This window comes from Diabrotica undecimpunctata, chromosome 8 (assembly GCF_040954645.1).
Source record: "Diabrotica undecimpunctata isolate CICGRU chromosome 8, icDiaUnde3, whole genome shotgun sequence".
NCBI lineage: Eukaryota > Metazoa > Arthropoda > Insecta > Coleoptera > Chrysomelidae > Diabrotica > Diabrotica undecimpunctata.
In genome coordinates this window covers 28624543-28637860 of record NC_092810.1, presented here as the reverse complement: position 1 = coordinate 28637860, position 13318 = coordinate 28624543, and the positions used below count along the sequence as shown (strand labels likewise).

The following is a 13318-nucleotide window of genomic DNA, read 5'->3' as shown; positions in this document are numbered from 1 at the left end:
TAGAAGACATTGATTTGATAATAATATATTCTTTGAGAAGAAGGAATAAAATCGGATATTGCAGGTATATATGAAATACAAGTGAATGGGAATTCTGACGATTCCGATTATGATATTCGGACCACAGATCAAAACGCCCAAAGAATAAACCAGACAAAAATAGTAAATACAAATTTGTCCCAAGTTGTCCCAGTCTGATTGACATTTAGACAATATAAAAGCCAACCATGGTGGCGAGTCACATATTGGAAGTTTCTTCACTCTTTTTGATAAACAAGTAATTGGGAGCATTCTATGTTTTACAAATTACATTTACATCGCAAAATAACCGTCGCGATTTTGAAATGAATGACATAGATTAAAAAAAATTATTGGCATAGGTATGTATATTATCTGGTTATCACATTCCGCGTCAAGTTGATATGTATTGGTCGAAGGATGGGGATAAAGCATGAGCCGACATAGATTTCGTTCAACTTTCGTGTCACTTAGTACATGGGCGTCAATCTTAATTTGCTTTCCTAGATGAAATTAGATTTGACAATATTGGCCACATTAGAAAAAGGCGATACTAGTGCAAGAATGTCGGATGTGCAAAAGTAATACTATTTATTTATGTATAAGGTGTATACATAGGTTTCGAAAATTTTCACCCTAAAATTTAATTTACATTTAAGATACATGTTCCTTTATTAAAAATTGTACTGTTTTTCCTTGAAAATAAGAAAAAAAAATCTTTTTGGTTGTAAATTAGTCTTAATTTATGTATTTTTAATCCAATCTAATAAGTTAATTGTCAAATTTCCCTTTGTTTTTTGTATCGGACGTTAGTGGGTTAATATTATAAAAAGAATAAACTTACCCCAAAACTATTTTAAAGTTAATACTAAAGTCTATTTAATAAATATATTCCCAAGAAATAGAACACACCACGCCTATGCACATATAGAATGGGGAACGAATAAACTATTTCTCTCATTCCCATTCTTTCCAATAACGTAAATAACCAGCGAAATGTTGATAAGTTTACCGATGTTTCAAATGAACTTGTCTAACTATTGTCGTGAATCGCCTCAATTTATATTGTTACGGTTGCAAATTTTATGGAACTATCTTACTGTCCACTTATTTACATTGGCGAAGCATACACCATAAAAATTACCCCGGTAATAATTTACTTCTGACATTTAACATTGTTGCCGTTAGCTCTCAATTCAATTTGTAGATGAGTCACCTTTAATTGAAAATTGTCCGACTATAGTAACAATTTTACTCTGAGAAACCAGTTGAAGAAATGATTTCCATCAAGGAGCTTGATCTTTAGAATTTGATTTTTTTCTGCTATTTTGTCATAGCGTTCCCTACCACGTTTTCCGTAAAAACTTTCCTTCCTAATTACCACAATGTAATCTTCATTGATTTTCACAACTCTGGGCCCATAACCTCTAGGGATACGTGGGGAAAAGAATATACTTAGATAGAATATTATAAATATAAACCTTTTTATTAGAACAAAGTGTACTCAAAAAGGTCTTTCCCAATGTATTCACCATACCGAGTATATTCACCTGACTCGTTTTGGAATGCAAGTATACTTATTTGAGAGATAACTTTGTGAGTTCTGAAGATTTTTCCAGTTGATTCTATCTTGTCGCAGTGTATTTTCCACGAATCTCTTAATACCTTTCTTATCGATATATTATCTTCACTCAGGTGATGCGCATTTGCATCATAGCCGATGATGAGTTGTAGCTACTTCTTGGTGGAGGTTGTTCAGGATATCTTAAGAGATTTTTCAAAACCAATGACGTCGTTTTATGCTCACTGCAGTTAACAATAATTAAGTCAAATACTGAAGTATTACAATATATATTACAAATAATTTATTATACAGTAAATTATAAAAAAAATGGCAGCAATGTTTAAAGTATGACAAAACTAAAAGAAATTGCTAATTAATAAACATTTAAGAACTAATAAGTACTACATAAATATAATATAATCTGTTCAACTATTTCTACAAATTTTTTCAACAAAAATGGTAACTACGTATACAAGTACTAGCCCATTATTTATTGGACACATGATATTCTTAAAGAATTAAAGATAATCTCAATTATTATTAAGTAAATTAACGCTACAAGCTACTGGTTTCAAAAATTTTTAGAGAAATGATTGAATTACTTGCATATTTGACAACAATTTCATTGGAATTTTATGTAAACACTTGAAGAAACAGCAATTGAAATTAAAACAAAAATATAAATAAAATACATATACTTACATAATTTTAAAAGTAAAATAAAATTTTTATAAATTTATATATAATAATATAAATTTATAAAACTAAACTTCAAAAATAAATAAAGCAATTTTTTTCAAAAAATAGTAACAAATACTTTAAACGTCATCAAAAACAATATAAATATCCAATAATATTGTGCAAAAATAATGGGATTGTACTAAAAATTAATTTTAGTGGTAACATTTTCTTATAAATTTTGTACAAGGTGTTCTTTTACGTAGAAATAACATATATAGACATATAAACGAATACAAAAGCCTTTTCGAAAAGGATCCTTTTAGCGAAAAGACTATAGAATGTGGTACGACATTGCTTCAGGTACTGAGCGGAGTAATAAAGAAAAAATGGGAAAAGACAGAGAAAATTGACTTGATCCACAGCTGCAAAATATCCTAGAATATGATAAGGTAACCAAGCGGAAGTCCTCTAGAATGAAATGGTTTTACTAACGTAACCACAAACCAAGTAGCATACCAACTTCTATTGAGGACTAAAACCGATGGCAAAGACAAAATAAAAAAATAAACAACTCTTAAGACAAATCTACACCATTTAAATCAAGGAATACAATGTATAAAAAACAACAAGTCGCCGGGTGAACTTGAAATATTTATAACATATTTAATTAAATATTTTGGCCTCTGAATCCAATTAATTACTACTTAAGACTTTGCTGCATCTTAGAAAATTACAAAACAACGGCCCAAAGCAAAAGTAGTAGTTTACTTTAACCAGAAAATTATTATGAAATGCCAACCAACTACCGGCCAATCTCCCTGCTGCGCCACTTACTTAATTTATACGAAAGGATGATCCCTCACTGTATTCAGAAGGGAGTGGATTGCCGGACAGTAGGGATATAGCCATGAAAAATCGTGCATTGGACAAGTAGTGAACCTTAAGGAGCTTATAGAGGGAGGTTTCAAAAACAAGTAGATATCTGGAGTTACGCTAGTTGACCTAACAGCATTCTACGATACCGAAAATCACAAAAAACTGCTATGTTAACTATGTAACACTTTAAATGACTCTAAACTGACTAATATCGTAGAGTTTCTGCTAGAGAAAACAGCAGATGAAGGAATAAAAAATGTCATGCCCAAGGAAGCATACTTTCCCTAATTCTATTCAGTATATGTACAACTGAGCAGTCAATATTAATGAGAGACTTATTTGTGAAGCCATCGAATATGAAAAACGCCTTAACAGCTTAAACACGCGCGATAATGCTAAAAGACTGTCTGCAACATGGCGACCGCTGCTTCAGCGACTCCCGCCCCAACTCATCCCGCTCAGACCGTTTTCGCGCATACTGAGAGTATAAAAGCAGCTACACAGGGTAAGACCGGTCTATATATATATATATATATATATATATATATATATATATATATATATATATATATATTACATGAAGGAAATTATAAGCCAAAGTCAAATCAAAGAAGAAAAACTTCTTCTTCAAGTGCCATCTCCGCGGCGGAGGTCGACAATCATCATAGCTATTCGGACTTTTGAGACGGTTGCTCTGAAAAGTTCGGAGTAATAGACAGTTGTTTAACATATAAGCACCATTGTTACAACACAAGTAAAAAAAAAAGTCACCTCTAGATACACTTTACTAAGAAAATATGTGCAAGAGAAGCTGCACAGGCTTTTAAATGTGCTTTTTAACAGCAAGAAAATGTCCTGGCTCCGAAACATAAGTCAATGGACAGGGATTAACGACATACAATCTCTGATACATATTGCAAGAAATAGAGAATTAATGGAAAATGTGATCGCTAACATCCATTAGTGGATTTGCATCTAAAGAAGAAGATAGAGATATGGTTCATTGCCTTTTTTTACTCCCAATTACCAAAGTTTAACTTCTTCAAGTAAACTTCCACGTCATCTCATCATCTATCTATCCCTTTATCTATTCCTTGTCGAGCAACATTCAACAATATGAAACAGCTCCTCATAAGCAAGGATTTATCTTTTTCTTTAAAACCCATCATTATCGTCTGTGACAACTGACAGCCCATGTAGGGCTATGGTCGCCCGTTGGGGTTTCTGTGCTCTAAAGTTTTACATGGTGTGGAGGCCAGCTATATGCATAAATTCTCAAAAAATCCAGCGTTTTATATTTAAAATCGTTATTTAGTTTGTCTTCTTTGATGAGATCATTTCAGTTCCATGTATCTTTTGCTTCTTTGACCGTTCTCTAAAACTTTTCCTAGTTAAATGCTACATTTTTCCTATCTTTCTATTTCCTATATAGTGCGGAGGTCTATACGCTGACAAGACACGCTAATGAAAAACTAGAAGCATTCGAAATGTTGGTATACCGACGCATTCTTCGTATATCCTGGACTAAACATGTCACCAACATGAAGGTACTCCACAATTAGAAAAGAAAAAAAAAGTGAGCGAATATTTCGGCCACTATTGAAACACAATAAGTACCGCCTTATTAAGAGCCTAAGATTATCCAGGCAAAAATGGGCAGAAGGCGCGGCCCAAGCCGGAAAGAACACTAGTGGCTCCAAAATCTGCGGAAGTGGTTCGGATTCACATCGGTCGAACTACTCAGAAAAATGTCGTAAGCGTAAGCAAAATCAAAATTGCTATGTTAATAGCCAACATTCGCATAGGACAGGGTAACTGAAAAAGAACACGTCGGAAACAATTTTTGCTTAATGTTATTAAACCTATTTGTCATGAAAAATGAAAGATGGGGAAAAGTACGTAAAAGAAACCCCAATTTTTTTAACCTAAATAATACAGACATACCAATTATCGTCAGTCACACTAATACAAAATAAATTTATCTACTAATATTGCAAAAAACTAATACTATAGGTTGGTAAAAAGATATCTCAGTTTGTTTCAATACAATATACACCAGATTGGCGGCTAGGATCGTTGTATAAAAATATAAAAATATAATAATAGTTATTAACAAGTTTCACAAGCGAGAAATTCTTCTAAACCTGTGGAAATAATGATTTAGCACGTATGAATTACAATATTTTTGGGTCAACTTAGAAGAAAGATAAATGCTGTATTATATAGTAATCTTTGGGTCAAAGATTTCAGTTTGTGCATCAATTTTGGCATATTCTCCAATTTTGCTTTTCAAAATAAAAACAGATGCAATTGTTTTCAATAAACTTAGCAATTTTCATAAATTATTCTTCAAACCGACTCGATTTTCCTCCTTTAAACGGTGCAGCATCTTTTACAGAGCAAGTTTGTTTAGCAAATTGTTTTGATACTGTTAATCGTAAAATAAAATCATTGATAGGGGAAGGAGGGGTAATATCGCGCGGTGGGCAATATCGCGTAGGCCACAAATGTATACAATCGATCGCATGTACGTGGTAGATGAAAGCTTGCAGTAGATAGTTTTCCTTACGATTGTGTGCTCTTCTAAAATAGGAAAGGTTAGTGGTTTTTTAAAATAAAAGTAAGATTCGTAAGTACAGATAATATCGTCAATTCTTGTGCGATATTTGTCCATATTTGGTCGGACCAAGGTCGACAGTGGGCAAGATCGCACCAAGATGTGCGATATTGCCCATCACTTGTTTTATTGACAACTTTTTTTGTAATCTGTTTCGGTTTTGGTAAAGAAAATAAATATTGTATGGTATTAATGATTAACGATGATCTCCGTTTAACTATTTTTGTTTTTTTACCAAATCACACAAAAAATATTTTATTAAGAAAAGAAAAGACATTCACATTTATTGATAACGATTTCTTTTCATTTCGGTTAGTGAGAAACTAGAAACGAAAGGCAACGGCAATTATAGTCAATTAAGCAGCTTAATCACACTATATTTGCAATTAAGACAGGTGTCAAAAAACATGCAGCCGCTAGAAATTTTAATATTCCGGAGTCAGAAATACGTGATCATTTAGAAGCAAGAGGTTTGAAAATCTAGCTCCAGCTATTGAGCTATTATATAAGTGAAGGATATTCTTCTGGACGAAAAAACTGAGCGAGATGCGAAAACTGAGAAGCAAACGAAAAAAAAAGCAGAAGGGTGATATAAAAGTAAAAAAATTTAAACGAAAAGTTATTGTTGCTAAGAATAATAAAACTACGGAAAAAAAAGGACTTATTGAAGATGAAGAAATCGAACAATATCACAGTCCTCATGTAGCCAAAAAAGTATGCATCGTATGCGATGGATTTAGAAAAACAAGGAACTTTGGTATCACGGAATTGGTTGTGAAGTATGAGCATATGCAGTTTGTGGTGGTTGAGAGTCAGCTGAAGGTTTTTAATACCATTGGTGCCAAGAAAATATAAAGAAAGCAGAAGTATCAAAACGACGTATATTTTAATACAATATTTGAAAAAGCTGTAAGTACCTATATTGATAATGTGTTAGATTGTTATTAAGTTTATTAAAAATTTCTTCAATTATTATTATTTTTTGCTACTTTTCCAGCTCAACTTACTTGCACGATATTGCCACGCTAGCTAAGCGATATAACCCCACAGGGTAGAGCAACAGCGCGAAAAGCAGTTGTTGCGAGTTTGTACAGTATTTTAGTATTATGTGTATATTTTATTTTTATAATTCTTATAACATCTTAAACCAAACATATTTGGGCAGATTTTACCAATTTGTCAACTGTGTATTGTTTAAAATGTAAATTTATTGGATGTTTCTGTTTAGCCGCCCCATATTACCCTTCCTTCCACTACTATAAGTTTATTAAACATAGGCAACATCGGAAAAAATTTTAATATTTTGGAAACTCCCGAAGATTTTTTTAATTAATTGTGAGTATTTCGATGGCATTATTAACTAAATTTCAGTACGACTGTGAGAAGTGAAAAGAAAAACTGACATAACGATATTAAAGTACGAAATAAAAACGTCGACCCAAAAATATAGTCGGCCTAATGAAAGATTGATTTAAATTAACGTAAGTAATTTGATAGGTGTGAATATTTTATTAATTATGGGCTGCATCTGCAGACACAGCATGAAGGAAATAGGAACCAATCCATGAAAATTCCCTTGCAGTCGTTGTCGGGATCGTAGGCGAGTAGTCTGTGCCATTTGTATTTCTGCTCACAACCGCAATCGTTTGTGCATCTTTTGGTGCTGCTTCTCCTAAAACAGAAACTAAGTTTTAATGAGTCCTTTAGGATTATCGGGACGACGATAGTGTATCAAAAAATCCAAATAAAATATTCAAAATATTGAGTTTTTAAGAAAACTGTTGAAATTTACCATGTATCCAATTAATAAAGTACACTTGGTACATTATAAATCACGGTACATATAAAAATGCACGTCATCCGCGTCATAGAAAGTGACGTCACATGATATCAACATAAAATATTTAAGTCGTAGGTCTGTTTCTTCTTAGCCATCTTTTAGCCAAGTACACTGGAATTACAGTCACTAGACATATTTATTATATACGCGTAGAAATAATATTTGAAGATTTCTATCAATGTAAACTTGAAAAATGGGGGAGCAATGGGTAAGTATGGCTATGGCGAAGGGACCGGGGATGCGCTCTTCTTCTAATCGGCGTAAAGCTGAGCGGGAAAAGAACAAATCTCAGGGGAAAAGTTTTGCACGGAGAGTCTTAGGACTTTGCACCTCCTTAAACTATCCCAAGACCGCTGGGTACCCCCAACAATGATTGGGGGTGTGTAATCAATCGTAGATTGCACCCTTCACGTGGTGGCCCTGTTGAAACTAAACTCAGCGGATCTAGACTAGATAGTCGATAAAAAATCCCCACGCCAAGCCGTGAGACACCGTGGTGAAGGCTGTAAGGCACTGGGGTGACAGTGTCGAAAACGGTTCCTTTGGGGCAATAGGTCACACCCCTTAGTATTTAGACCTTACCCTCGCAAGCGGGGCTCTGCGAGGGGTTGACTGTCTTTCCCTAGATACTCGTGGGATACAATATGGAATATCAAAAACAAACAAAAACAAATACAGAAAAAACTCAGGGTCAAAGGGTTCCCGATGCCGAAGGGCCAGGGAACTCCAGAGCCAAAATCACAGTTCCTAAAGCCGAAGGGCAGGTAGCTTCAGGAGAAAATCCGAACGCCGAAAGGCCCGGAATTTCTAAAGAAATCTCCCAAGCTGATAGGCAAGGAAACAAAAAGGCTGCCAGAGTAACAGCGTTGGAAGACGTTGATCTTATGCCAGACGAAGAAATTAGCGCTGCAAAGCTATCTGGCGTCTCTAAAGCCAAAATCAGTAGGCTGGTGAAACAAGGCCAAGATTACGTTCAAGCCAAAAGGGCTGTAATTAAGGCCAATTTCATCAAGGCGGCTGAAAGGGCAAAAGAGATGCCGTCAAAGCCAATAAAGGCCATGACAAAAGTAATACAAACCCAGAAGATCGATGGCCCAAAAAGGCTAAGGTCAGACGGAAGCACACCACCCGAAAGCTACCGCAAAGTGAAAAGGCTAAGAACCGAAGGTGTGACTTTCAGCGAAGCTGCCGCTTCTGTTAAGGTTGCAGTGTTACTAACAGGATTCCCGGAAGCCAAGATGGATATAGACAAGCTTAAGGCAGTCGAAATAGCCATTTTGGCTGCGTATGACAAAATTCCGTAAGCAGGACCACAGGTTCGCTTCCTGAAGAGTACATACAGGTCGGGTTTCCTGGAACTTAACTGTGTAGACGACATATGTGCGCGGTGGCTAAAGGAGGTGATTCCAACCCTGAGGCCTTGGGAGAGTGCATCTCTCAGGGCTGTGGAGGGGGAAGACATACCCAAGCCTCACTCATGCACTGTCTTCGTACAGGACGAGCATGGGGAACGTCTTGAGTCCAAAAGGATCCTTAATAGATTAAGGTTAAGTAACCATGGGCTCAGGACACATCTATGGATAGTCTGGGGTAGTAAACCTTCAGACAAAGGGGTGTTATGAACCTTTTCGATGGATTCTGAATCTCGAGAAGAACTCCAGAAATTAAAATGTCACCGTTTTCGGAGTAGGACGGTTAACGTTCCGACCCAAAGAAGGGAAGACAAAAACACGGAATGAAAAGCTAGTAGCAACTCGTTCCAGTGAAACAGGGGAGACCTCCATACATATGGAGGTTCAGGAAGAGGAACAACCTTCTTCGGGTGGAGCTAACACACCCATAAGGACTAATGTCCAAGAGTGTGTCGGAGGCACGGAAGAAGGAATGTCCACAGATCCAGAACCGCCCATCTCTTCGCAATGAAGAGGGAAATAAGGCTCCTGCAGGCCAATCTTCAACATTAAAAGCCGCATCGGCAACGCTAGTTAGAAGATTGGAACAAGAAGGCATTGATGTGGGCCTCCTGCAGGAGCCTTGGAGGATAGGTGAGAAGATTTCTGGCCTATCAACCAAACAATGTAAGGTTATATACACACCCAAAGCTGTAAGGCCAAGGTCGTGTATAATTCACAGTAATAGAGTAGATTGTACATTAATCCCGGTGCTCTACACTGATGATATTGTTACAGCTGTTCCAACTATAACCACGGAAGTAGGAGAGAAGAACCAGGTGGTGTGTTCAGGTTACTTTCCAGGTGATGAGGCTCTGTGTCCACCAAGCATTATAAGCGACATAGTTGCATATTGTCTAGAAAAACGATTACAGCTCATTATAGGATGTGATGCCAACGCACACCATAACGTATCTTCTTCTTGTAGTTCCTTTTCCTATCGGAGGTTGGCTATCATCACAGCTATCCGTACCTTATTGGCGGCTGCTCTATGGGGAAACAACGTATGGGGAAGCACAAACATGAATGCAAGGGGTGAGTCTATTTTGAATTTCATCTTATCTGAAGGTTTGGTTATATTCAATATAGGAAACAAGCCAACTTTTGTCGGTAAGGCACGCAAAGAAGTGTTAGATTTAACACTCTGCACAAGCAATATAAGTGATATAATAACAAATTGGGTTGTGTCTGACGAACCCTCATGTTCGGACCACAGACATATACGATTTGACCTTGATATTTTTCCATCGGAAATTAAATACATAAATCCTAGAGATACAAACTGGTTAGGATATAGGGAATCCCTCAGTAAAAATCTCGAGGAAAGTACGATCTCGTTTAAAGGCCCAGAGGTTATAGATTCGGCGGCAGAAACGATAAGCGAAGCTATTATGGCGGCTTACCAGGAAAATTGTCCAGAAAAAGCAAGGAAAAGTACGGGCAGTAATACAGTCTGGTGGAACAACGGCTTAAAGAAGATGAGGTCGGAAGTCCGAAGCCTATTTCTTCTTCTTCTTAAGGTGCCATGCATTTCTGCGTAGGCGTCCACCGTACATCGTCTTGTCAGGTGAGATGTTAAATAATTCTGTTTTTAGCAGCATTGCGAAGCATTTCATAGCTGTGGATTCCTGTCCATTGTCGAATATTGCGCAGCCATGACATTTTTTTACGTCCGAGACCTCTCCTACCCTCTATTTTCCCTTCGAGTATCAGTTGCTGAAAAGTGTATCGTTCTCCTCGTATAATGTGCCCCAAGTATGCAGTCTTCTTACTTTTTACATAATTAAAAAGTTCCCTATCCTGTAAGCCCGCTCTTCTGAGTACTTCCTCATTTCTGATCCTGTCCGTCCATGATATTCTGAGCATTCGACGCAGGCACCACATTTCGAACACTTCAAGTTTGTGAAGCCTATTTAATAAAGCCAAAAGTAACCAAGATTGGGATGCCTACAGGTATAAGCTAACGCTATACAATAAAGAAATTCGGAAAGCCAAAAGGAATTCATGGAGAGAGTTTTGCGAGGAGATTACAGATATTCCGGCATGTTCTCGAATCTATAAAGTCCTGGCAAAGGATGGTGCTACAACCAAAGAAGTAGGTTTCCTAAAGAAAGCTAATGGCAAATTTAAGGATACCAAAGAGGAAAGTCTTAGAGAACTGATGAACACGCACTTTCCGGGCTCAATTCTGGATGATGCAGATAGGCAAACCAACATAGACCAAAAGCTCACTAGACCAAGGTCTACAGATTGGGAAATAGCCACAGCAATCACAAGACCAAATAGAATTAGGTGGGCTATACACAAGTTTCGGCCATATAATTCTCCAGAGACAGATGGCATATATCCAATACTGTTGCATATGGGATTAGAGGTATTGATACCACACCTATGCAAGCTCCTCAAAGTCAGTTTAGCATGGGGAGTCGTACCGATAAGCCTATCTTTTTTTCTATTAAAAACGCTGGAAAGGCTTCTTGATAGGTACATCAGAGACGAAGTGCTAAAAGATAATCCTATAAGCAATCGTCAATATGCATACCAACCTGGTAAATCTACGGACTCTTGGATGATCTAAATAGGCTTATCTCAAAGTCAATAGAAGACAAAGATATAGCAATGGCCGCTTTTTTAGATATAGAAGGGGCAATTAATAATGTTACCACCAGCTCTTTGATAGGGGCTATGAGTAGACGAGGCGCACCTGCGGTAATATGCAGATGGATAAGGGCATCCCTGGAGAATAGGACAGTAATGTCCACTCTGGGTAAAGCAACCATCAAAGCAAAAGTAGGTGGAGGCTGTCCACAAGGAGGAGTTCTGTCACCTTTACTTTGGGCAACCTTGGTAGATGATCTCAAACCGAAAAATAGGGTTTTAGGAAAATTCACAAACGGAATTATTCTACAGGATGTTTCAAAGTTAGGATAATAAAACCACATTTTGATTAACCCCGTACAATAAGCCAAATATAAAATGTTATCAAAAAACTGACTATACTAATTTAAAATTTATAAATTTATACACAGTGTGCTGAAAAAATCATCCAAATAGGGCTAAAAATAAAAAAATTGAAATACTTTGAATTTGACCAAAATTTTCTCTGTTGCGTTTTTTTGCATCTGAGTGTCTGTTGTTGTTTAGATCATTTTGTATTTCCCAATACTTACGCGCACACTTCTTGATGTATAGCTTGTTCAAAGTGCTGAGTATTTACTATGGCACGCACTTTTGCTGCTGAGTTCAATGCCCAATAAGGCGTAACAATTTCTATCTTGCTCTCACATGCGTCGATCCTAGAATAAAACAATATTGATTATATATAATATTTAAGAAAATATATTTATTACAAATATCTTTTTTGTACGTTTTTTTTAATTTTAACTTCCAGTACATTGATACTACTTCTAATTAGATTTTAAACAAAGTTGGGAGCTAGCAACTCTCAATCCTTTATTTGTGGAATATCTTGATGTCAGATCATGCTTTCTATTTTAATCTGAACAAATCTGTTTGTAAAGAGTTTATTAGGTTAACATTTCTTTTTCTCTCACAGTTTTTTTGTGTGGAAAGGTATTTTATACCTATTTTATATGAATACATACCAAAGGTAGTTTCTGATTCTCCATGATAACCTAGAAGATGAAAATTTGACATCGACGCAGGAATAGAGTGGCAAAACAAATTTGGAATTTATTGGACATGAGCATTTGAAAGTTTGGCTTGCACATTTTTTGTTTTTGTAATATTTGAATAAAGTAATAAATTCTTAGACAGGAGTCTATTTTTAATTTTTACTACTACCTGTCATTCATGTCCATCTTAGAATAAAATGAGACATCATTTGAACGTGTTTTTGCAGGTACATGATGAATCCATATTTTACGAGTGAATGCGTTTTTACTGTATTTTCTTTATCATATTAGAAGCAAAAATTTCCTGTTCTTATTAAGACAAAAATGAAATTAACGACACCTGAATATTAGTACCGTAAAATGGGGTGAAACTGAACAATCTAAAATTATTCATTCAAAAATATGATAGTAAATTGTAAAATTTGGGACATATTTTTTACTAATATAATTCAACAAGATCTATATTAAATATTTCTCCATAAAAAATATTTTTTTGATTAAGATTTTGACTAAAAAATGCAGACAACTGGATGAACAATTTCATACTTTGAATGGGACGAAATTTATCACTCTTTTTTAAGTGAATGAAAATAGCATAATATGTAATGCCGACCGATCATGTTCATCCCACGTTAT

General features: G+C 35.8%; 1 protein-coding gene across 1 annotated transcript in view; it reads right to left on the bottom strand.

The window, feature by feature from the left end:
- Nucleotides 1-1860: 1860 nt before the first annotated feature.
- The window catches only part of spz3 (Spaetzle domain-containing protein 3), a 165280-nt gene continuing 153822 nt past the window's right edge, over nt 1861-13318 (bottom strand). Inside the window, exons 5-6 of the mRNA XM_072539953.1 lie at nt 12218-12343; nt 1861-7428 (exon numbers count right to left, since the gene is read on the bottom strand). Of these exons, the coding sequence (XP_072396054.1) occupies nt 7272-7428; nt 12218-12343 (283 nt within the window). The 3' untranslated portion in view covers nt 1861-7271. The remainder of the gene's footprint in view (nt 7429-12217; nt 12344-13318) is intronic.